Raw genomic sequence first — 24,366 nt, 5'->3', positions numbered from 1 at the left:
GACTAAAATAAACGCCTAGTTCAAAACGGGTGTGGTTTGACATGTGAGTGCTGAATACTGAGTAGTAATGAGTATTAAGTACAAATGAGTTGGAACATCAGCATGCTGCCTACAATCAAACACTCCTGGAGCTCACACTGCAGCATTTTTCTGATCAGTAAACGCTCTTAATACTTGCTGAATGTTTTCCAGTGGGCATAAATGAGGAACCGTTTAGCTGCCTGACTGAAGAGACAATAACAGGGTGCCACATTATCAATCTTCAGTCTTTTCTTTCTTCAATGATTGACTTTTGTTCTCAAGTTATAGTGATCACAGCCCACTTTCAGTCCTATTTCGGGTGTTTATTTGACGGTAGCCCACAGTTTGTGTGATTGTCAGGTTCACATATGATCAACCTGTTTGTTTTCACCCCCCACACTTTAATCCTCTGAGGCCATAATCAATATGTCCCCGGCAGACCTTTCTCCCTCTCCCTGCCACTCCACCTTGAGACGCGGTGTGAATTTAAAGGCCACATCAGTGCAGCGAGGGGAAACACCAACTCGTTTCAATCAATTAAAAGCGTCAATCACGAGTTCTTCACTCAGAAGAGTAGCTCCGTCACGTCGGGAGCCCGTACTCATAACGTTACTTCCTCACTCGCAGTCCATTAATTCCTGAAAACATCCTTTTGTCTAACGCCGGGTTACAGCAGCGTTCACTTTGCAAAGCTCGCCTTGAACCTGTCTCTGACACGTGTGGCCCCCAAACTACAGATTTTTTTTATGTTTGGATTTCCCTTTGCAGAAATGCGTAGGCAGTGGCACAATGGTGCTTTAAGCTCAAATTCTAATGTGCTCACAATGACAGTGCTAGCATGCTGATGTTGAGCTGATAATGTTCACCATCTTAGTGTTTAGTGTGTGAGTAGGCGAGCATTTGCTCTGCACCGAACATTACCACAGCGGAGACTGATTGTGTTATTAAAATGATGGATTTTGACAATAAACCAAAGTATTAGAACTCACGGTGCCAAGATAGTTATGTTCTAGGAAAAAAAATCAGGAAATCAACAGATTGGGGAATGAATATCTGTACCAGCAGTTCTCGAGACATTTCATTTTGTACCGCAGGGATCCAATCTGGAGTCAAAAACACTAAAGCCACACTATAGCTCCAGCTAAAAAAGAAAAAAAACAACAACAACCCCGAAATACACAAAGTGGGAATTCAGATGTAAACTCACCACCTTTAGCTGTCAGCAGGGGCAATTCCAGGATCAAACCTTTTCCTTCCTTTCCTCCTTTTTACCTTTGCAAACCCAAATTCAACTGCAGTCTAATAAGACACTACTTATTGTACTGTCTAAGAATGACTCAGAATGAATAATCACAGTTCTTATACTGGTTTTAGGGTGGGCACTTCAGTTATAAAACCTGAGGCAAAGGCTCAATTATGTTGACCATAATTTTCCAGAGTTAAAGAACAATTTGTTGCAAAGCAGATAACAGCTTTTGTCAGTATCTTAACCACACAAAGCCAGTCCATTGTACTTTAAGCAATTTTAAAAAGTCGTAGTGCCACTTTATATATCTGGACATTAGTAATAGAGTTGCTTTTAGCTGTAACCTGTACTGTGCTACGATGAAATTTAGATGTGCTTAAGCACCCCCCCCCCAAAAGGGTCTAAACTCACCAGTGGGTGTCAATAGGTTTGGCCACTAAAGTCATGTCCAGTCCAGTTTTGCATGCTTAAGCAGCTTCACACTCAACTGGGAACCCTCCACGCTAATGTCAGCAAGAATAATTAAAACAGTGAATTTTGTTGCATCAGTGTGAATTTTTAAAAGGTGAGATGACAAAAAAAAAAATACTACATGTTTTTGTACCCTATTGGGACCCCTTGACTTTTTTGGGGGGGGGGGGGTTACATTGCTTTATTGTGACTTATCATCAGTTCTCTTTTTTTCTGGAGAAAAATCACTTTAAAGGTCTTCAGTCTTCTCAGATTCCCCCAAAGTGCCTAGTGTTGAAGGTTTTTTTCTGAGGCGTGGGAGGTGGAGGTGTGTGTGCGTGTGGGTGTGTGTGTGTGTGTGTTGGGGGGGTCCTGTGTAATCAAGCCCATATTTCTGCTGTTTCTGACACCGCATTTATTCGCCGATCTCACTTGCACCATTGTTTCTAAAGCCAGCATCTCTCTCCCTCCCCACTGATGCTGCCGATGCTGCTGCCACACATCCCCGTACAGTACATCGTGTTGTGGTCCTTGCATGTGTGCTGGAGATCACATTATCTCGCATCACAGGGAAATGAACAGAAGAAAAAAAAACGGCCCCTCCCACTCTGCTTCTTTTTTCTTCTTCTTTTTCTTCTTCTTTTTTTTTTTTTTTTTTTTTTTTGCTCTTTTTACACCACCACCCCTCTCAGCACGTCCCGCCACCTCCCCTCCCCCTGTCCTCGGTAAAAAGCAGCAGGTGTTATTCCCGTATAACCTGAAGATTTAGGTGGTAATTAGCATTACCTCTCAGCCCGGGAGAGTTATATTTATGCTTGCTGGTGACGGCAGGGGACGCGAGTCGAGTGTGCTTCTGGGCACCCGACGAGAGAAGAAATCACGCCTCAAAAACACGTGGGAGAGATTACTCAAATATTCCTCCTTTTTACCCTCTTTACCCCTCTAGCGGCTGCACGGTTGTCTCTCCCCGTTAAGCAATAAGCTGCAGCCCATTAGTAATTTTTTTTCTTGCAGGATGTCAGGCACACCATAAATACACATATAGATGCACACAGGTTTCACTGTAGCTAAGGGCTTTGACCTTGTGTTATGCTGCCCTTATTAAGTAGCTATTACAAATGTCCCGAAACCACCAACAACACAACGCAATGCACGCTGGCAAATCCATGCATATGACAAAGTGGATGTGCTTACAACAGGTTCACAATTGATGGTTCAAATGGTGCACTGGTAGAAATGCAGGATCGGGCTAAAGATTCTCCTAGGAGGCAATTAACTGCACAGATATTACATAATGACAGCCCACACTTCTCACCAGCATCCCCAGTCCATGCCAAAGGATGAGATGGGGCTTGTTGAGAAGAATTACGTTAACGAGGAGGTTGGGGGGTGGCGGGAGGGTACACCCCCCTCTCTCATCCCCTAACACCACCACCTTTTCGTGCCAGTCACCTCAAAGGGAAGCAGCGGGTCAGAAATGAAACACCTTGAAACTGTCACAGGACACTCTCTCCCTCCGCACAGAGGGGCACAATTCTTGACGGGATCTTACCTTTGCTATTGTCCTCTTCCCTGTTCAGATACATGGCTGTTACTTCACTCCGAGGCAAACGCGATCGCAGGTATTTGTTTGCGTACTCCTCCGGCGCGTACCGTGAGCTCCGCTGATGTGATTTAGTAGTAGTAGCTGTTTATTGTTTTTGTTGCTCTCCTGAACAGCCTCTCCTCTCTCCTCCTAGTGGATAGGTAGGCTAACCAGTTTGAGACTCTCACTATCTCCCTCCCTCCCTCTCTTCCTCTCCCTGCCTCCTTCTCTCTCTCTCTCTCTCTCTCTCTCTCTCTAATAACCACTGTGCGCTGTGGTTTAGAGGACAAAATGGGGAAAGTGACTTTTGCAGCAGTGTGAAGAAGTCTGCCACGTGTGATTTTTTTATCATTTCGCTTGTTTTGCATATGTTTATCATATTTAAAAATGTGCCTGTGCGCGTAAAGGGGAGTGCAGTCACAGCCCACCGATGGAGACTTATTAATGCAGGGCTTGTAGCCATGTTGCACAGGTTAATTGGGAAATCTCTTTAGTATAAACAGCTTTTAACTGTGTAAAAGTACCAAATTACAAGCAAAATCCTGCGTTCACTTCAGTCTTAAGCTCCTTTTTGGGTTTCCACAGTGGTTCCAAGATGTATATATTATATATTATCCTAATCAGAAGATTAATGCGTTAAAAATGTAAATGCCCTGTGATACTCAGAATGGCCATTGGTTGTGCATGTAAAATGCAGGTGAAATGATTAGCCGACAACTAAATCCTCATTTAAGCCATTTATCAAGCAAAACTGCCTCCTTCTCCAGTAGAGTTCAAGCTTTTGTTCATTGATGTCAACATTAACTGATTGGATCCACTCAGGAAAAAGTTTATGCCCAAAATGCTGACTTTAAGTAATCTGATCAGATGTTAATTTTCCGTGTAATTTGTTTACATGAGTACATTGTAAAATGTTGAATTTAATGAAATCTCCAAGCACATTTTCCTTATTGATTATTTGAATAAATGAACGTTTGATTTCATATATTTCAGCTGCATTTTACTCAAATGCTGGCTGCATGTAAACTGAAGGTGAAAAATCTTTTTCTCCTTTTTTGTTATTATTTTGAGTCTTTTTTTTTTTTTTAAAGGCATCTGAAATGACAGTGATGAACATTTGTGACTTGAAAAAAAATAAGTTATAAGTAAATATTTAATCAACAGTGATGCCAATCATAACTAAATAACTATTTAAATATCCAAACAAATGTTGAATATTAAAAAGTGCATTTCTTAAAAATGATTTGATAATAGTGGAGTGGAATTATAAAGACAAACCAATGGTAGCGCTCATGTACTTGGCACACTGTCTGAATGACACATTTTAATGGATCAATTTGTAAAACCCAGTGCTTCACTGCCACCAAACACTGATATGATGTGAGAAAAGTTGGAAACCCATCTAGCCCTGTCACTTCACCCCACCTGCCTCATATCCATATCCCTGCTTTATATAGTATTTCATGCAAGACGGTATCCTGCATGAGCAGACTGAGAGCTTTCATGGAGTCATCGGGTGCTTCCCCTGTCACTTTTTGATGCAAGGTGATGTGACTGCTATCCCTATATTAGAGGCAGAAATGAGATGTCGATTATTTTACCACTCGGTATTCAGCCTGTCTTACATCACCCATTGGCAGCCCAGGAAGTGGTGAAGGAACAGTTTGTCCATGACCTTGACTTAGTTCTAGAAAAAGCCAGTTAGAAAGCAAATTAAAACATTTTCAATTGTTTTTTTCCCTTTCTCTGAGCAAATTTCCAATTTGTGCTGGAACTTCCTGTCGCGTGAAGCTGGAGCATTATAAAATAAATGGGATAAGTCATGACAGTTATTAAAACTAAACCATAGAGCCCACATCAAAACACTTGCCACTCAGTAGATGTTGTAAAAAAAAAAAAAATAGAAGTAGTTTAATTAATCCATGGCATTAAATCTGAAAAAAAAATGATCATTAAAATGGACACTGATCACCAATTCCCTCTGCTCTGAAATTCTGACAGCGTCTCCTGCGGTATGTTATTGTACTTCACAGCCTATCAGAGACTCTCAGATTGCCTGAGTAATAAATGTGAATGTTTCCCACACAAGTCTGCAAAATGGAAAGCTAATATTCTATTCCGTCACGTGGCCCTCTGATATCACAGATTAGAAATTCAATAGGATATGAGAAGAGCTGTACTGTAGATGCAAATGCTGTGTGCATTCGCAATACCTCAACTAACTGTTTGCCTGCGTTTTGTCAATAGAGCTGCGAAGGTCATTTGCTCAGAGCGTCCTGCAGTGATTTCCATTTGATTATATTTTGTTTTGCGCTGCGCTTCGTGCTATTTGTTCACCACCTGAGAATCTTTTTGCCATTTGTTAGGAGAATTCTCCACAGGCTAATTTGACCACAGTCTATTCGCACCCCCTGCCCCACGCCGCAGCCACCACCACCCGCCCCTGTGCTCCCAGCAGCATTGTGCCTGTCACTGATGCATCTGTCTCCACTGGTATCTATAAATACCCCCTTCTCTCCCCTTCAAAAACCTGATTCCCATTGATTTAGTGACCTATATACACATCACCATCATCTCCTCCCTTCCTCCGGCTCTCTGCTCCTTCTGTAGATGGTCCTTTGCTGTCTCCACCTCTGATTTCCTCTTTCCTTCATCATCCTTTCCCATTAAGCCCAACTTAGACCACCTCTTCCTCCACCTTCTCCCATCCTCTTGCTAGAAAGCAGGAAAGGCTAATAATAGTTCACGCTGGAAAGCTTTAGTCATGACACATGAAAAGGACTCGAGTGAGGAAAAGAACAGTAGCTGGAGCTCATTTCTGTATTTCAAAGTGTTGTCATTGTGGTAAACTGAGCCTTCAGCTAATCTCCTGTGCGTGTAAACACTGGAGTGGGTAGGAAAGGAGTCTCTCAGAGAGGCACAGCATTCAATGTGAAATCTAACTCTGCCTAAATAAGATCAAAGACAAAGACATACAGAAAAAGAGAGAGCGGGGTGTGTGTGGTGTGCATGCAGGGCTGTATGAAGGTGCTATGATGTAATAATGCTGCAGGCTGCTGCAAAATAGCACCCAGAGAACTAATGCCATGAACAGTAATGTTAAATTCATTGCAAACAGCAAGGGATTAATAATGAATATGTTCTGCTGAGACAAGCAGGAATCCTAAACCCCAAACATTAGGCTCAATTGCCCAAGAAAATACACTTATTCCTATCATGCAAGTTCTAAACACATAGACAGACCTTATTCAGCAAGTGCAACCACAAAGAGCTCATTTAAAAGAGGCTCAGCTGCCTATAAGGTCTGCCACAGCTGTAAGAGACTAACAAAAGAAAGCTGAAACAGTGAGTGAGATCGGAGCGCGTGATTTTCTACCACACCACCCCAGCTTAGCATACACCTGTAGTATAAGGCACTGCTCTGCTCTCTTCCCACTCCCACTAGAGGACCACAGCTCTACTGCGACCCCACACTGACACCTGGTGGCTTCATCGGGCAAAAACCATAACAGCAGTCACAGCTGCTCCCGTGCCCCGAGGAGCAACAATGTCACCCTTGTAGTCTTCAAAACATAGCCCTACTGTTTAGTCTTCACAGCATTATTACACGTGAAAAAAAATGCTGTGTCAGTTCTTCTGTGTTCTCTCGGACGACCGCCGGACCTTGAAAGCGGATGCATTTATGAGAGTTAAAAAAGTGTGAAGCTCAGCACACAGACAACCACAACAGGAGATTTCAGGACAGTGAGTTTATTTAACAGCGAATTGTGACAGGGAACACAATTTATTTTTATTTCCATTGCATTGTAAACCTTGTCTAAGACAACTGTGTCATTTACCACATATTCATAAACACCCTCTATGTCATAGAGAGACTTTGTAGGTGGACAGCGGGGGTGGGGGGTCCTCGATTTCTAAAGTGCTGTAATGCACAATTCCTCTTGGAGGAAGAGAACAGAGGCCGTGAAATGCGCTCAGACCCCCCAAAAGGCCTCCAAGGTCCCCCCAGCTGCATTATTCATACACCGTGTTTCCTGTGACTGACGGATGGTGTTCAGTGTTTACTTTTTTCCTACTGTGTGTCTGTGTGTGTGTGGCTTTACTTATTGCATATCAGTGAGCTGGTTCGTGAAATTTCTCGGTGAACGTGTAAAGCACAAATCTTTAGATTAAAACATAATAAACTCTTCACTATATTCATAATACATCTCGTAATATCTACGTTACATTCTTATATCAGATTCGTTTAGAGTATGTACGGGATATACATTTGTGGATAACTGGTGATGGGTGACATAGTGGACACCATCACGTTGGGTCTCTTATAATGACCTGTTGTCTCAGCCCTATGGATCCAGTTTTACAGACATACATAAGCTGACATGTTCATTTCATTCAAGACTTCTGCACAGAAATAAGTCAAGACTTTTAAATCACGTCTGCAAAAGCAGCACACAGATTTCCAAGATTTCGAGTATCCAAAGCGGGTCTCTTGTGCCTAATGATCCTTTGTGCTTTCCTTGATTGTATACACTCCGGGTCGTACATTTGGTGTTTTAAAAGCTCCTCTGTGTTAGCCTGCACCCTGGCGACAGATGCTGGACAGATTGGATGGCAGAGGAGGGCAACAGATAGAAAGAAAGGGAGGGGGGAGGGCATTGGACCGACAATCAAGAGAATCAAGAGAAAAATACCGCACACACTAACAACTACACATCAACTACACCACTATACCGTCAGACACGCACGCACATACACAAAAAAAACCCTAATGCACGAGGTCAGTTTAAATTCACAGCAGGGTTAAAGAAAATTGACTTGCGCAGCGTGTTCAAAGTTCGGGCAAAAAAACTGATGAGAACGATCCGAGAACAACGAGGGAGGGGAGAGGGGTGGGCTTTTAAAGGAAATCACAACAGTAATGTGGACGAGACAAATGTAGGCATTGTGATGACAATAACAGCAAATACGAAATGAACTTGGAATGTGGAAAAGAAAAAAAAAGAAAAATTACAGCGGTACTTTATAAAGCCAAGCTCACATGAGCAGACGGGCCATCTTGTTATCTGCCGTCATGGCTGGAGGTGCCAGATGATGTCCCTCACTGACCTATGGCTTTCAGTTAAGACATTGATAACGCTGAGATTAGCTCGAAGTGATTCAGTCAGTGTGGCCTTGGTCGTTAGTGCAGCCACTGTCATATTGCAGCCACCTCATGAAAGAAGCACCATTCAAAACAGACAGATTTTCTTTACCGTCCGATGCCAGCGGGTCTCTGTCGGCTTTCACATTTAATTTTCAGAACTCTTTAAGCATTTCTGCGAGTCGTTAACTTAAAACGAAAGACACTTCCCTCTATTGCCGATGCTTCATTTGGTCCTAGCTGGTGAAACAGGCTGACCCACACTTAAACAATAGCAATAGGCAATAGGCAGAAATGCCTCCACCCCAAAAAAGAAAACTGCACTAGTGTTCCCCACTGCAAACATTTAAGAAAAAAAAATCTTATTAAAGTGTTGTATGTAAGTTCATATGATGTGTCCGGCGTTAATATTCCTTCATTCGATATGTCCACATCATCATAAAACATAAAAATCACCACAACATGAATTGACAGGGGAGCTGGAGAGGTAGGTGTGCAAAAAAGCCATCATTTACAAAACAAACAATAAATCCTAAAACGTCAAGTTCATATCATCTGCATATTTACAATATAGTTAAGTGGGACACTTTGACACAGGAAAAGAAAAACAACACACAAATACATAGTGCTATACTGCCCACAGAAAGGAATATCGATAAATAAAGCTCACTCCCACAAATTAAATACACTGAAAAGTTGCATCGTGTATTTACAGTGCAACCGTGCAGTTGACGAGCTGCTTGAATGGTGGGAGCAAGGAGGGAATGTGATTGGAATAATACACTTCAAAGTCACCTTGATCTCCGGTGAGATAAACCAATGGCAGCGCTTCAGTGTCGCGATGCATAAACAAGATACAACAGGGCTGCTTTCCCTCGCAGCTTAAAGCAAACAAAACCCTCTAAAGCAAACAAACAGATGTTTGGTTAAAAAAAAAATCATCGAGTGCACTGAGAACGCGTTGGTGTGATTTTCTGATATCCAAAGGATTTTTAGCTCTTTGGGTCCTGCCATTGAATTCAAGTTTGGATAAAGAATTCAAACTGAATATGAACTCATCTGTAAACAAAAATAATTCGGTCTGCATCTGATGTGAGGATGAAATGCTCTGGACTTGCTGGCTCCACAATGGATGACTGTATTCATAAATCTCAGGAGGTGAGGTCTGACTGTTTGTTAGCATCAATAATTACTAATAATCTGGCTTTCCATTAGAATTACTTTCAGCTCATTTAGTGTTCACAGCTATCGTCTGCGTCTGAATCCACCGTGCATCACGCGTGGCAGAAAGCTGCTTGCTGTACTTTAGGTCGCAATCCAATCAGTGATGTCACAGCAGGTGTTTTCGGTCGCCTGACAAAGGCTAACTAAACCCCCGCTGTGACATCAATGATTGGGGTGTGGGCAAAAGTGTGATGCGCTTGACCCATAAAAAGGCGTGAAGGCGCAGCTGTTTTGTGATTCTGTCAGAGTTCAAACAAAGGTTACGCATGTAGTTTGTAGTTGAGCACTGATTCCCACACCGGTGCTTCAGTCCAGTGTGCATCCACGAAACAAAGCTATAGTCCGGGGGGGGGGGGGGGGCAACAGTTGAACCATTGTGGTAGCGCAACGCATCAGATGGAACCTGATCTACTTAAAAAGCCATAGCAATCAAAGTGTGCTCAGAGCTGAATGGCTGGGTTCATTACAACCACTTACAGGAAGGGATGTGGCTCCTACGGAAAGATCATAGCGATTGTGCTGGTATCACATCAACACGTTGCCTTGGTCTTTGTCTGAAACAGAGGCCTGTGTTACTGTAACTCGTTGTGTGTTACCTTTTAAGACATAAGGTTAAGGGAAGGTTGTGTTTTTGTTTTACAGGACTAATATTCTTCTACTTGCCTAAGTAAGGAATGTGCATTTATTTTTAATCTGATCATCATCATTTATAATTTATAGTTTCAAACCAATTGGTAAGATTTCATCTGTCATTTAAAGACTAAAATTTGGTACTGTAGGGTGTGCAGAACTGCAGCAACCGAGGGCAGTACATCTGCTTTAAAACTTTAACAATCATATTCAAAAAGATAAGTACAATGTTGTAATTATAAAGCGATATTCTTTTTAAAACTTAAAACAAGCTGATATTTGTGGCTTTATTTCCAGAGAGCTGGCTAAACCTACCAACTGGATTTTTTTTTGTGCCGCCATAGGCAGCTTGGCAAACAAAGGCTCCCTCCTGAATGATTTGAACACATTCAACACAAAAAATTTAAAATAACCTGTACTAATGGTCACGCTCTGACCCATCACAAACTTCACTCAGTATGGGATGAATCTTCGCGAAGTTGGTGTAATGCATTATGGGAGGGAAAGGCAGAAAGGAGGTGCTCCTTATTTGTCTTTTTTAGGCAAGAAGCTGAGGATAAATTCACCCACGCCCAGGAAGTAGACCACCTGGGCGATGCCAAACAGAGGAGCGATAACCAAGGCTCGACAGTAGGCTCCCTTCAGGAAGGCTGATGGACCCTCGTTACGCATGATTTTCCTGGGGAACAAACAGGAAAACATTGGATTAACCCAAAAACATATCCAGCACCGGCAGACATGGCGGGTGACTGTACATAGCACCTTGCACGTGCTGTAAAAGCATAATTAGGTCACCTGATGCAGTCAGTCACTCCAGCGTACGTGTCTTCTGTGTTCCCTCGGGTCAGCGACTGCAGTCTAGTCTTTATAACTGCAACACAGTGAGTTCAGGTGAGTATAACATCAAACATCAGTGCAAAGACTGCGGAAACAGTGTTCTCAGTGCCACTGCTCACCATCAACGGGGTTTACAGCCACAGCTGCCGTGCTTCCCGCAACGCAGCCTGATATAAACGACACGTAGAAAGGAGCAGGGCCCTCTGCACCTCTTTTCCCAAAGTTATTCAAGTTGGCGAAAAGGGGGAAATAGATAATAGAGAATGGAACATCCCTACAAAATCAGAGAAATAAAACCATGACAGTAAGTTCTGAGACATTCACTAAAACTACAAAAGTACAGTTGCCAAATCTGTTTTACCTGAGCAGCGTGGCACCAAGGCCTTTATACAGCCCAGCTATGCCCTTTTCCCTCAGTAACTGTCTGGTAATCTGCATAGCTGTCGGGGATTTCATCTCCACGGTACCTGCTGCCACTGTCTCTGGCATCAGCTTCCTTTGAGCAGCTACAAATTGCAGGGAACATTGAAAGAATAGTTCAAGCACTCGATGCTAAGAGCAGGTATACATGAACAAACATTTTGGATTTGTAACAGAAAAAAATACAAGATAAGACTGCTGTCATCTCTGACGTGACCACATGAGGCCACTGTTACTACACAACGTCACAAACAATGCAGTCTTTGCTAGATTAGATCTCCTCTTACCAATCCGCCCAGCATCTTGGAGCTGAATTTTCAACATCTCCATAGGAGTTGTGACAATAACCTACAATTAGAGCAAAATAAAGGTTTCACATGAACTGTCAACATATACAGACTGTGAACAAATTAATCTGAAAGTTTATTTTACGACTGACAAGTACAGAGAGTGGAGGGGAAAAAAAACAAGTGCAGTGTAAATCTAATTTCATCCATTAGTTAAATGTCAACTCTTGTTTTCCTCTCTAATCCATACAGTAGTAACTAGTTAACTGGATTAAGGGTGAGATGGTCATGTTCTCAGCTGCAATCTTAATCCAAGGTCTGCTACACTTAATCTAATCGCATTCCTCGGGCTTGAAGCCTTTGGCCTCATTGACAACAGGCATTTCCTTCTGACTCACTCACTCAGCGCACATGGCTGAGCACTCTCACAGCGTCTTATCTGATCACTCATGTCTAGCTGCCAGAGTATAGCCCGCTAACGGGACAACATCTCAGTGATTAGAAATCATTCACTAAAATGGAATATTACAGGTCACATTCAGATCACAGATAACACTATCTGCAGTGAGAAACTCCCAAGTATGTTTTATGACTACCACCCCTCATTTAAATGTGGCTGTGGCTAATTCCAGCTGTAGGCAGAGACAAATGAGGTCCACTGGTTTGGATGTGATCTGACACTGGCAGTGTTAAAGCTGTGTGTTCCAGATGGAGAACAGGAGGATGCAATTAAAGAAGCGCCTCACTCACTCACCTGGCATGTACCTGCACCGCAACCGGCCAACATCTCTTTGAACAGAGTAATCTTTCTGGAGAAGCAAAAGGTAAAGGCGAGATCAGATTAAAGCAGACACTAGACTGACAGTATGAGAGCCAGACAACTTCATTTCCACAGTCCCCGAAAAAGGAGTTGTAACCACTAGTGCTGGAGATGCTAATCTTTGTCTTCCATATCAACATGTCAAGCACAAGGGCAGATTAATAATTCACAAGGCGAGCAGGTGGGCCAGACAAGTCAATCATTCATCAGCCTACATGTTTGTCTCCATAGCGATGGAGACGGATGCCCCAGAGAGCTCCAGGGCTGTCTGCACAGACAGTGCTCATGGTGGATAACAGATACTTGTTTATTCAGCAGCGCACTGTGATTGGTTTGTGGCGTTTGTAATGTGATTCCACTGTGTGCCAATTATATTTCACACGTACATGTAACTCTGTATTTAGAAGCCACACAGTTAACAAGTCAGCATGAAGTGCTCGGTGCCTCTGAGAAGATGACAGAAAAGTGGGGGATTAGCTGGAGCCTTGGTGACACTAAAGACAGCTAACATGTCAGGCTATATGCTAGTAAACACGCCAGTTAATTACAGTGGGAATTAGAGGAGTGGGCAAGTGTCAATCTGCCTGTCAGCACTTTCATTTCTCACCCATCCTTGGAGAGGTGATGCCTGAAGAAGTCGTTTGCAGCCAATTTGATGGCTTTCTCCGGTGTGACTAGTGTTAAGTTCACTGCAGCTCCTGAGAGGATAAAAATGGCAGAGAAAGAAAGTAAGACACAAAGAAGAAGGAGAAGAAGAAGGAGAAGAAGAAGAAAGACGGTTAGCTATTGATTTTATGTATGTATTTATGGACTCTTCTTGTTTATTTTTAAGTATTCTCTTTTTTCTGTACAGTTTGTGAGTTTTGTTGTTGTGTAACTTTATGTAACAGGTTTTTCTTTATTATTGTAAAGGCTGTATGTTTAGCCTTTAGTACTTGTTACTACTGTAACCTGGTTTCCACTGGTATTTAAAAGTGTTTATATTTTGATTTCTTGTTTAATCTAGCGTTCCCAGCATCCTCCTGTAACTTGTCAAGTCTTCATCTCTGTCAGGTGATTCCCTTGTTAGTTATTTCCTCTTGTGCCTTGATGTAGGTTTGACTTCCTTTGTTATTGTCTTAATTAGTTTTAGCCGTTTCTTGTTACCCTAGTGTTTCCACTTCCTTGATTACCTCATGTGTGTATCTATAGCCTCAGTTTCCCTTTGTCCTTTGTAAGAGTGACTGCTATTCACTCTTGTGTGTGACTGCCATTGATTGTTGTGTCCTTCTTATTTTGCCACATGGGATTTGTATTCTTGGAGCATTAAAACAACACTGTTATATTTTCTTAGTAAAAACGAATAAAGGGAAATCTACGTTTCTTAAAACTGTGTCTTAAAAAAGACACATTTTTAAGAAAAACCACCACCCCCTTATGTTATCTCATGCTAGACTTTCCACATCTGCAGAATGCAAAGATACACTTAGGTCCGAGTGACATAAATTTCATCATCAGAGGGTGAATGTGAGGCTCTGTGCTCTTTGCAGATAGCCATGTCCCTGCCAAATACACTAAAAAGCATCAACTATTAAAACATTCTGTAAGTGAACACTAAACAGACTTGATACACGCATAAGAGGAGGTTCTACAAGCACACAAGCCTTCACAGGTGAGAAAAATGATTACCTTATATTTAAATGAGCTTCCACATTAATCACATACAAAGTCAAAAATCTTCACTTTACCTCGGTACATCCCAAAATATCCCTCTGACCGAATGGTCTTAATAAGGCAATCTGACCTGTAACACAAGCCCAACAGTTGTGGTATGTCAGTTGAAGAGCTTCCTGATAGGCTGAGTAACACTACACAAGGCTACTGTGGATTAAAGCTGAAAAAAGAAAAAAAAAGTCATACATGCTGGTGTAAAGGCGAGATCCATTTTGCTGGTTTTGCAGTCGAGTCTTGGCCAGGTCAATGGGAAACACACAGGTCACTCCGATTAGGCCAGCGATCCCCCCATTGATCAATTTGGCAGGCAAACTGGATGAAGGTAACAACCATAAACAAAAAGGCAAAAATATCAAATGTGGAGGGTCACTAGATTAAAAACAAAGCCACAGTTCCAAACCTCTGTAACCTTACCTGATCTGCTTGTCAGCCATTTATCTGAAGCCCTGACTGGTCAAAGTTTAATGCGTCTGCTAGCTGGCTGGTTTGTTGTTAAGAGTAGTGTTCGGCTGTCCGGGTGGGATTATGTAGCGGGACTATCTTCTGTCCACTTGACTTGTTCCAGCTGTTGTCAGGTTAAGCTAGGGGATATCTGTAAACAGAAAAGGATTCGTTCACATCTAGTACTGTCATAAAGTCGCCCGAATGAGAAAAATTTCAAAGGTTACCATGAAGCAATGTCACCTCTACAAATATTACAACATGGACTTGCTTTGGTAACAAGTTACGGCAACAAGTATAAATATATATGCATGCTTCTGCTCAAAGCAACTTATATTAAATGCATTGAAACTAAAAATCAGCCATAGGTTTTGCAAACCTTCCTATTAATGTTATTCTGTTTGTTTAGTGCTTTCAAAAGTGAGATGAAATTGTGTAAATTCCTGCAATGGAAAGTCAATATGCAAAAAATGGGTTTTTAAGCTTTGGTGAAAGATGGGCAGAGACTCTACACTCCTGGTGTCTGTGGATACTTCATTACGCTCTGTATATCCCACAGTTCACAGACGAGCATAAATATTTCCTCTCTAACGAAGATAAACTTTTTTTAAAAAGCACATCTCAAGTGGGGAAAGAAAGAAGAAGATGCAGGGCTAAAAAAAGCTATCTACAGCAGATGAACAGTATCTAAAAGGTATGTCCTTAAGAACTAGAAAAAAAATCCAACTAAGACCTGACACAGGACACGAGGCATGGATCTGGGCCTTCAGCTTACTTGTCAGTGAAGCCTCATCAGAAATGGTGTGGAAGGATTGCTATCAAGAAGGCCTTCTTAAGGAAAGGAAACAGGGCAAACAAAGGCTGAGGTATGCCAAATTACTCAAGAAAAGGACTGAAAATTTGTAGCTACAGGTCTGTAGCTACTATGGCGTGATGAATCCATATTTACAATTTTGGTTCAAATCACAATAAAAATGTACAGAGGAAGTTAGGAGAGAGGTACAGCAGGGAGTGTGTACAGTCATCTGTAAAACACAGTGGAGGCTCTGTTATGGTTCGGGACTGCATTTGAGCCAGTGGTGTTGGGTAATTATGCAATTATGAATACAGCAAAGTACTGACAGATTTTGATCCAACATGATTAGCGTCACAATGCAGTAAAAGCACACCTGGGTAGAAAAACACACAATGAACCACTATCAGTCATTAAATGGCCTCCCCAGAGTCTGGACTTCAACATTATTGAAGCAGTGTGGGATCATTTTAACTGAGAATGTAACAAAATCAGCCAACATCCAAAGAAGAGCTTTGAATGTCCTTCAGGAAGCCTGGAGAACTATTCCTAAATACTACTTAAATAAATTACAAGACAGCTTGACTGAGTTCAGGTTACACTAAAGAATAGATTCGCTTGTCTCAAATTTTGGCTTTCAGGGTTATTAGAATTGTTTTTGCCTAATATAGCGCTTTTGCACAGTGCTGTAAGTCTTTGGGAAAAGTGGATGTTTTATAAAATGTCTCCTCAACTTTGGTGGCTATGTGGCCATAAGAAACCCCTGTTGACAAACTCTTTCACACTGGAAAAACTTAAATGTGTTTAGTTTTTCAGGATGAAAGACAATAAATCAATGTGTGGCATTAATACTTAAAACTAACGGCATGTTATAAAAAAGCAAGACTAATAACATAAATGTAAATGTACAGTTGAGAGAGCTTCAGCCATAAATGTAGACGGATTACTTACTGCTAAACAACTCTATTACCAGCCAAACATCTGTGCAGCATGTGTGTCCTTGAATGCTCATGTTTTATGTATACATGCTTTCATTGTGAACCTGAGGCGATATAGACGAAGCTCAACCCTCTGCAGGCTAAAACAGTAATTATAAAAAAAAAAAAACCTAGATAAAATATGTCTGCAGTGGATAAGATGCGCCCTATTTTTGGTACAGAATGCCCTCAGTTTAAAAGGATGCTTCCCATTTCCCCTTTCATTCTCTCCTCCCCCTTCATCCACCAATCACAACCTGCCTCTACATGTGCACTCCGCCGCCTTCTCTCCCTCTCCCTCTCTCTCCCTCTCACCAACCCTCCCCCATCACTTCCCTCAGTCACGAGTCACGACTCTCAAATGCAGCTTTTCCGTCTCAGATCTTTGCTGACTTGTGGGCTTCTTAGTGAAGTACAAATGCTTACAGTTGCACAACACCAATATCACTAATTCCTCGGATCCGCTTTCAGAGACATTTCGCAGCACGAGGTGATGTTTCGGTTTACAGAGGGCATGAACGCAGCTGCAGTCTGGTGTGTTTAGTTTGGATGTGGACTTGAGGCCCCTGCTGGCTGCTCCAGAGGTGGAAGAGGGGAGAAGAGGGGAGAAGAGGGGGGGGGGGTTAGAGCAGGTCAGCGAGCTGTCTCTGGTGTCTGTTGGCTGGGCGTTCTCCTCTCTGCTCCTTGGAGCCAAACACAGGCAACTTCACAGCCCACCTCCATCGCTCATCTTCTCATCTTCCTTTAACTGTTTTCTCGCCGAGAAGCAACGCTGCGCCCACATTTCCACTGTGCTGCATGCTCCTTTTGTTTCCCCATTGGCTCTTGCTGACTTCCTCTTGAACATAAGCACATTAACACCACAGCCAGCAGTGGGGATAGAAGCGGAATTTAAAAGTGGCTATACATTTGGTTAGTAACAGGACTGAACATTAAATGAAAGCCACGAAACTGACATCTCCCTCCTTCTCTACACTGCCTGCAGCTTTTTTTGTCGACTTCACTTTAGCCACACGCCACAGCTATGTCTGCTCCAGGATCCATCTGACCCCTAGCCATAGCGTGGCTCTGCTGTCTTGTCATGACAATTGGAGTCTGTGTGGAAACAACTAGGACCAGTGTGCAGTGTCCACAGCAAGAGACACTGCTCATCCGCTAAATTCTTTGCACAGCATAAGAGGAAAATAACAAAGCGGTGCCTCATTTGTAGTTCACATAACAAGGGATTTTTCATGCTCACTGTGCACATAAGTACTTTTAATCCACATACAGGTCAAGCTAAGAGTCTGTGTTACCTTACTTCACAGCAACATTTTCCAACATTTTTAGCCATTTGACAAACAAAACTATATTTTAAGCTTGAGTAAATGAAACCTCACTTAAAAAAGCAAAAGACATTTACAATCCAGGGTTTCCTCTTTGGTGGGCAACAAAATGTTTTACAGGCAGGCACGATGTCGATTTATCAATCAAGGAGGTGAATTACTTCTGGAAAATGACTTAAAAGCAAAAAATGAGACAAAAGTGAAAACTTTATCAATTCAGCCAAGCACAAGTGACTTGAAGCATCTCTCTGACGCAGACACACACACTCACACAGAGACGCACTTTCACACTGAGGTCACATTTTGAGTTTCGACTACTACTGAAACTGATAAGCACTCATAAGTAAACAATACGTGATTATGCAACTCAAGCAGAACCTTGAGCTGAACAACTTAAGCCGGCCCCATAAAACCACCCACTGGACGTTTCTGATTAACAGCCTCGAAGACAGTCAAGGCTCAGACTGAGACAGATAACAGTTGAGTTTCTGACCCTTATTCTCACTTCAGGAATGGGACAAAAAATGCTGCCATAGAGAAACAAGAATATGGGAACAACCTACCTAAGAAATATGTGTGAAGTTTAGTGCTTCCATCCACGTAATCCTAACAAAGGTGTGCCATACTGAAGCCTTTTTTTTAGTCTAATACAAATATTTCAAATAATAATGCAGCAAGCACAGAAAAGACATTGGATCATTATGCGAGTGACATTACTAATGTCAGATAACTAGATTATAGAGGTTTGTTGCAATATAGTTGGATAAGAAAATATCAAAAGCTGATGATATTTTGGAACTGTAAAATTTAACTTATCATTATGAGGACACGCAGATATAGCTGTCCAATATTTGCCCTGCTTACTGATATCGCATATCAGAAAATAAGACAGCATTCACCACCGTCAGTGGCTGATATTCATCGGTTGCACTGGCTACATGTTTTAAATATGAGTAGTAAAGAGTTTGAAGACTTCTTAAAAGTGTTAACTTTTATTAAGATTATTTAAGATTTATTTTTTCCCCTAGGAAAACTAAATAACAACAAAAAAAACCCTGAACAAAAATACATTATAAAACTTGAACATCTGGGGTCTAAATCAGAGAAGACATTGTTTGGCCTAATCTTCTCTAAGGCATGTGTCAGTGGCAAAAGACTCAAAGAAATAAAAATCTGGACACAATTTCTATGCAAACCTGAATGCAAATAATATTCCTATCATTTAAATCAGCTACAAGCATAATTCCCTCATTTGCCACAGAGCCTGAGCTGCTTCTCCTCTCACAAGTGGCAGCAGGGTAAAGGTCTTGCTGACTGAGCAGCAATGAGTTTGGGGAAACATAAAAGGAAGTAAGCAGCCACAGTGAAAAAAGTGCAGTGGTAGTAAGTGCTCAGCTAACGTGACTATGGTTGGATGAAAAGACAGAAATGCACGAAAGTCAAACAGGCCATCGTCATTAGCTCAGCGCAGGCTGTTGTTACCGATCCATCTGTCTCACAAGAAATCATCTAATGAATCAGATGCACACTCTGAGACATCCAAGGAGAGAGGAGGGGGACAGTGGATTTCTGCAATCCTCTATCAGATGTCGAGTACATTTCTGAGCTGCAAGAGCACAGAGGTCACACCTAATATAAACTCAATCTGTCCAGTTTCTTCCAGGGACAAGATTTTCCTCATTTTTAATTTATGAATTCAGTTAAATTTACTGCAAAGCTGCTTCAACATATTATCATTCGACTGGCTTCTATGTAGATATTAGAGCATATTTGATGACTGAGTTTAAATTTCCTTACTACACTAAAAGCAACATCTACTGTTTTCACCATGAAGCATCAGCTGCTATTTATATCACGTTATGCTTTTATTTTGGCTATTTTTGGACAAAAGTGCAGAAACAAGGGATGAAATTTGTGGTGTCACAGATAAATCTGATTGCTACTCCCTCTTCCCTACTCCATCAGGATTATAAATCTAATGCCTACTTATGAAAGCTCTCTCGCAATCTCCATTTACAAAAAGGAGGGGTGGGAGTTGTGATCTTGGCACAAAGCATCTCTGCCAGTGGCGGTGCTCTTTGCGGCCATTAAAACTGACACACAGAGCATGCATTGTTGGAAACACCTGCTGGAGATGGGAACCAACAGTCCACAGGTTTCAGGCTGCAAAAAATACCCGCTTCTTTGCAAACGAATGGTGGTGTTTAGTCCCTGCTCTGGCACCAACTGTCTCCCTCGTGGCCCAGTTTCCAGTCACACGGGGCTTTTCTCTCCTGTCTCTTCAGTTCTGCTTACATCTCACCTTTCCTACAGCCTCGATAAAGGAATAATCATACTATTGTTGGTCCAGATTCAGCTTTAAAGTATCTGCTTACAATTTACAGTACTGTCCCCCACCATCAGTACCACTACACCTCATTCTCCATTCGGTGCACATACATTAGTGATATTTAGCAGTCCTTGCCTAGACATTTTAGTGTACTTTCAGGGAAGGCTGAAAACTTGCAGTTTTCTAAATGAATGCAATGCCAAGTTATGAGTATCACAGTCACATAGGTGTGATAGATCCAGGGGAAAGCACAGGATGACACCCTATACTCAACAGCGGCTCACCTCATGAATTATTTCAAGCAGTAGAGATGCTTTGTTTGGACTACTTCTCCACTACATTGTAGAGAAATGCTGTTCATCTGAAAACCATGCTTGTTTTTCATGTACATGTCAGCGCACTCTGCAGCTAAATGTTACCTTATGTGTGCACTGAAGGGAGTTTGGGGCCCCAGATGGAAGAGTGAGGAGCCACAGTAAAGTGGGTGGGTACTATGGGAATGGCCTCCGTTATAGATCCTTTTCAGCAATAATGCCATTACCCTAATTTTGCAGATTCTTTAGAATGCTGGATCTTTCTAGAAGTGGTCCTAAGTTAGTGTTTAGCCAGATGCAATGTGTGCCTTGTCAGAGTCAGAGAGAAGCAGCTATACTTTTCTCTGCCAGTTAAAAAAAGGGTTGGTGGGTTTAAATGGGTTCACTACTACAATCCCAGCCCACATGATAATTACACCGTCACTATGGAGGAGAAGCCGGCAGAAGACGGGCTCTGACCGGGTTCTAACGGTAATAACCAAATATCAAAGAAGCTAATATTTGCGTTCAAGGCATTAAAATTTAAATAAGCCCCATCATTTGTCTGCAGTACTGCACGTACCACGGTTGCACCTGTGTCCGCGGTTTGTGGGCCACATATGAGAAGGCATATTACAGACCACCGGTGTAACGGTTATTCCGCTGTTTCATAACGGTGTGGCCGACACGGTAACGTTAGTCTGCAATAGGTCCGGCTATGAACTAAACATCTTTAAAACCAGCACAGGATAACAAAAAACCCCAAAATTCTCGGCTCGCCACATAACGGAAAATGATTTGCTGTCCATGAATACGCGACAAACTCACATTCAAGCAAGCTAATACCCCATCTCTCCTGTGGCGTTACTGCCGTTTTACACATTTAAGCTCAACGTGCCGCCTTTTACCCTATTCCCAGGTGAGATTTCAACGGCTCGAGGCAAACAGGCACATTTTGTGAGACAGATACCAGACCGTGAGCCCAAGGCTTGCCTGCATCCCGTTATGTACGTACCAGACACACCGCTTCCGCTCTCTCCTTGGTGGTGCTGCGGTATGAAATCAAAGCCTTTACTCTCTGTATCTTCAGCTGAGAGACCCACAGTGGCTTACCTACCGGCGTTACTAGCGGTTCAGTCCGGTGGAGGGAGGTAGAGGAGGTGGGAGTGAAGGCAGGCGGGCAGGGAGGGAGGGAGGGAGGGAAAGCGATGGAGTGAATTAGAAAAAAACAGAAAAGAGGATTTTAAAAATGGGGGCCTCTAGTGGCGTGCAGTGGAAGTGCAGGAGGTAAAGTTGTAGCAATGGGGGATGGGAGTCGGCGTCATGGTGACGCTTCATCACATCACAATGACCTTGAATACCGAAATAGAAAAAATGGCAGGAGCTGAAATATTGGGGCTGAGCGGGGAAGCATGCGGCAATAAAGTCACGACCAAAGAAAGAAAACCAGCTGACAAGTACAAAAAATTATATCCCAATTTTACTTATAAGACATGTTAAAAAAGTGCACATTCATACATTACAAAGATCTAACGTTCTCATATCATACTGAGATTGTGCTGCAGCTAAACTGATTACTCAGTGACCAAAGGCACACAAGGAGGAAATGTAATCAGCTGTAAAAATGGCTTATGCTTGCAGTTTTAGTGCAGTCCTGTAACACGCTCACAGGTCTCAGAGCTGTTTGCTGTGTCTGAACAGGTACCAGAAATAAAAAAAAAACATTAACAGATGCAGTCATTGGTATATTTAAAAAATAATTATAGTTTGTTATTATAATTTGATTCTGAATCAAAAACATGAAATGCTCTTTCAAAATTATAGTGAAATTACAGTTTGAAATAATGAGATGTTTTTTTAAATGAATGAGACAATTTTATAAAGTGCTAAAGAAAACAAATATATAAAAAGTCAAAGATATGAGATATGGAGTCAAAAGTTTAAGATGATTTTGATCAGGACTGTCAAACATAAGGCCTAGGGGCCAAAATCTGCCCAGCAAAGACTCCAATCCAACCAGCTGGACAGCTTTGGAAAATGTTAAGGTCATAAAAGTATGACTTTTAACAGCATTTTAATACATTTTGAGCATCTCTTCCTACTATTCCTAACACATGTTCCTTCATATTATATCAAGGTAATAGATTCATTAAATAGTATAAATTAAATAATTAAATGACTTAAATGAAGATTAAAGTGGATTGTACATGGCCCATCATGTACAATGAGTTCAACATCCCTGCTTTAGATGCTTAGATACTTGTATTTTTTCTCTTTCATTTTCTTGGTTTTCACACAAAACCAAGTGTGTGTGTGTAAAAACGAGGCATAGGCCATTTACACAGTAAATCCATTTCACCTGTTCCTCTGTTGAACTTATGGAAGGTGCCACCAGCACGTAGCCGGTTATCATGATTGTGCACTTCTGCAGTTGATGACAGCAGAACAAGATAGTGGAGGCCCACTGTAAACAAACAGGTCACTCAAGTGTAAGTCAGCCATCTGTGTCCAGCATGGGCTCATCTACTGCTGTTTTTCACCCAGAGAGGAGCTCTCTGCTTCCAGACCTACTCTCCTCAAGGACTCTGTGTACTTTCTCCTTCCTATGTTGACAATGTCCTCGATCTCTTCAGCCAGGTCTCTCCTTCCGCTCTCGATCATAGCAGCCACCAGCCGCGACACTGCCCCGGGTCCTGCGTTCTTCTGCGCCCGGGCCCAGTGAAACAGCATGTCCAGGACCAAGGCACCCAGGTTGTCTCTGGTGAAGGAAGGAAAGGAAGGAAAAGACACCACTGAAATATATGTTCAAATCCCACAATAAACCCTCTAATCTCCTACTGTTATACCTGTTATATCACACAGTAATATGTGTGATATCTTAATATATACGTACATTAAAATCCTACACACAAATACAAACACAGACACACACACACACACACACACACACACACACACACACATATACACACATTTACATAATACGTTTTTCTTCCACCTCCAGGATGAATCAATAGAGGTTTTCTGAACACGAGGAGAAGGGGGAGGGCCAGATGAGCATCAGTCTGTGTGTAATCTCCTGCAGTGTCCCAGATGGCTTCATGATGGCAGTGCAGATTAAAACAATCAAAATTCTCTAGCATGTCTCTCCCACTGCGGGATTTTTCCTCCTGTTACATACATCTCCCGCCATCTTGTTCCTGGCAAAGCTTTGACTGTGCCATGATGTGTGATCACTCACTCAACAAATGTATTTTTCTCCCTTTGTCTTGGCTAAAAATTTAAATGACTTGGTTTGGCACATTTAACAGTGTGCACTGGGATTGTGCCAAACCAAGTCATGTAGACTGAAGCAGCATAGATAGAAAGATAGATAGATAGATAGATAGATAGATAGATAGATAGATAGATAGATAGATAGATAGATAGATAGATAGATAGATAGATAGATAAATAGATAGATAGATAGATAGATAGATAGATAGATAGATAGATAGATAGATAGATAGATAGATAGATAGATAGATAGGATAATGTGGTCACACACGCTTCTTTTGCATAGAAAACTATCCACTCAGAGCACATCACAGAGAGGACCGGTGTCCTGCAGGTTTTAGATATTACCCTGGGTCAACATACCTGAATCACATGATTAGTTCGTTACCAAGCCTCTGGAGAACTTCAGGACATGTTAAGGAGGTCATTTAATCATTTGAATCAGCTGTGTTGGATCGAGGACACATCTAAAACCTGCAGGACACCGGCCCTCGAGGCCTGGAGTTGCCCACCCCTCCTCTAGGGTATTTTTGAGCACCATTGATTGTTGCTTCAT

At 42.0% G+C, this 24,366-nt stretch overlaps 2 protein-coding genes and 1 long non-coding RNA gene across 5 annotated transcripts in view; 1 reads left to right on the top strand and 2 right to left on the bottom strand.

Annotated features, from left to right (window-relative positions):
- The window catches only part of syt7a (synaptotagmin VIIa), a 92,873-nt gene extending 89,371 nt beyond the window's left edge, over nt 1-3,502 (bottom strand). Inside the window, exon 1 of one of the 3 annotated variants that reach the window (XM_005470629.4) lies at nt 3,270-3,502. In XM_005470629.4, the coding sequence (XP_005470686.1) occupies nt 3,270-3,303 (34 nt within the window). In that variant the 5' untranslated portion in view covers nt 3,304-3,502. The remainder of the gene's footprint in view (nt 1-3,269) is intronic. The other 2 variants (XM_025908518.1, XM_019361655.2) reach the window with 2 other exon arrangements.
- A 3,631-nt stretch (nt 3,503-7,133) lies between these two features.
- On the bottom strand, nt 7,134-21,732 carry slc25a22a (solute carrier family 25 member 22a). Its single transcript, XM_005470626.4, has 11 exons — nt 21,550-21,732; nt 14,791-14,968; nt 14,563-14,688; nt 14,391-14,446; nt 13,271-13,361; nt 12,598-12,652; nt 11,844-11,904; nt 11,498-11,642; nt 11,256-11,410; nt 11,095-11,170; nt 7,134-10,978 (listed from the first exon to the last, which is right to left on the bottom strand). Exons 2-11 carry the CDS (start codon nt 14,808-14,810, stop codon nt 10,825-10,827), a joined length of 939 nt encoding a protein of 312 aa, XP_005470683.1. The 5' UTR covers nt 14,811-14,968; nt 21,550-21,732; the 3' UTR covers nt 7,134-10,824.
- On the top strand, nt 17,214-23,673 carry LOC112847345 (uncharacterized). The gene is made up of 2 exons (XR_003220851.1): nt 17,214-21,026; nt 23,168-23,673. It is a non-coding gene; the product is annotated as an uncharacterized LOC112847345 (long non-coding RNA).
- The last annotated feature ends 693 nt before the right edge of the window (nt 23,674-24,366 follow it).

The sequence above is a fragment of the Oreochromis niloticus genome, linkage group LG7, assembly GCF_001858045.2.
Source record: "Oreochromis niloticus isolate F11D_XX linkage group LG7, O_niloticus_UMD_NMBU, whole genome shotgun sequence".
Classification (NCBI taxonomy): domain Eukaryota; kingdom Metazoa; phylum Chordata; class Actinopteri; order Cichliformes; family Cichlidae; genus Oreochromis; species Oreochromis niloticus.
This window is presented reverse-complemented; position numbering and strand designations above follow the sequence as displayed.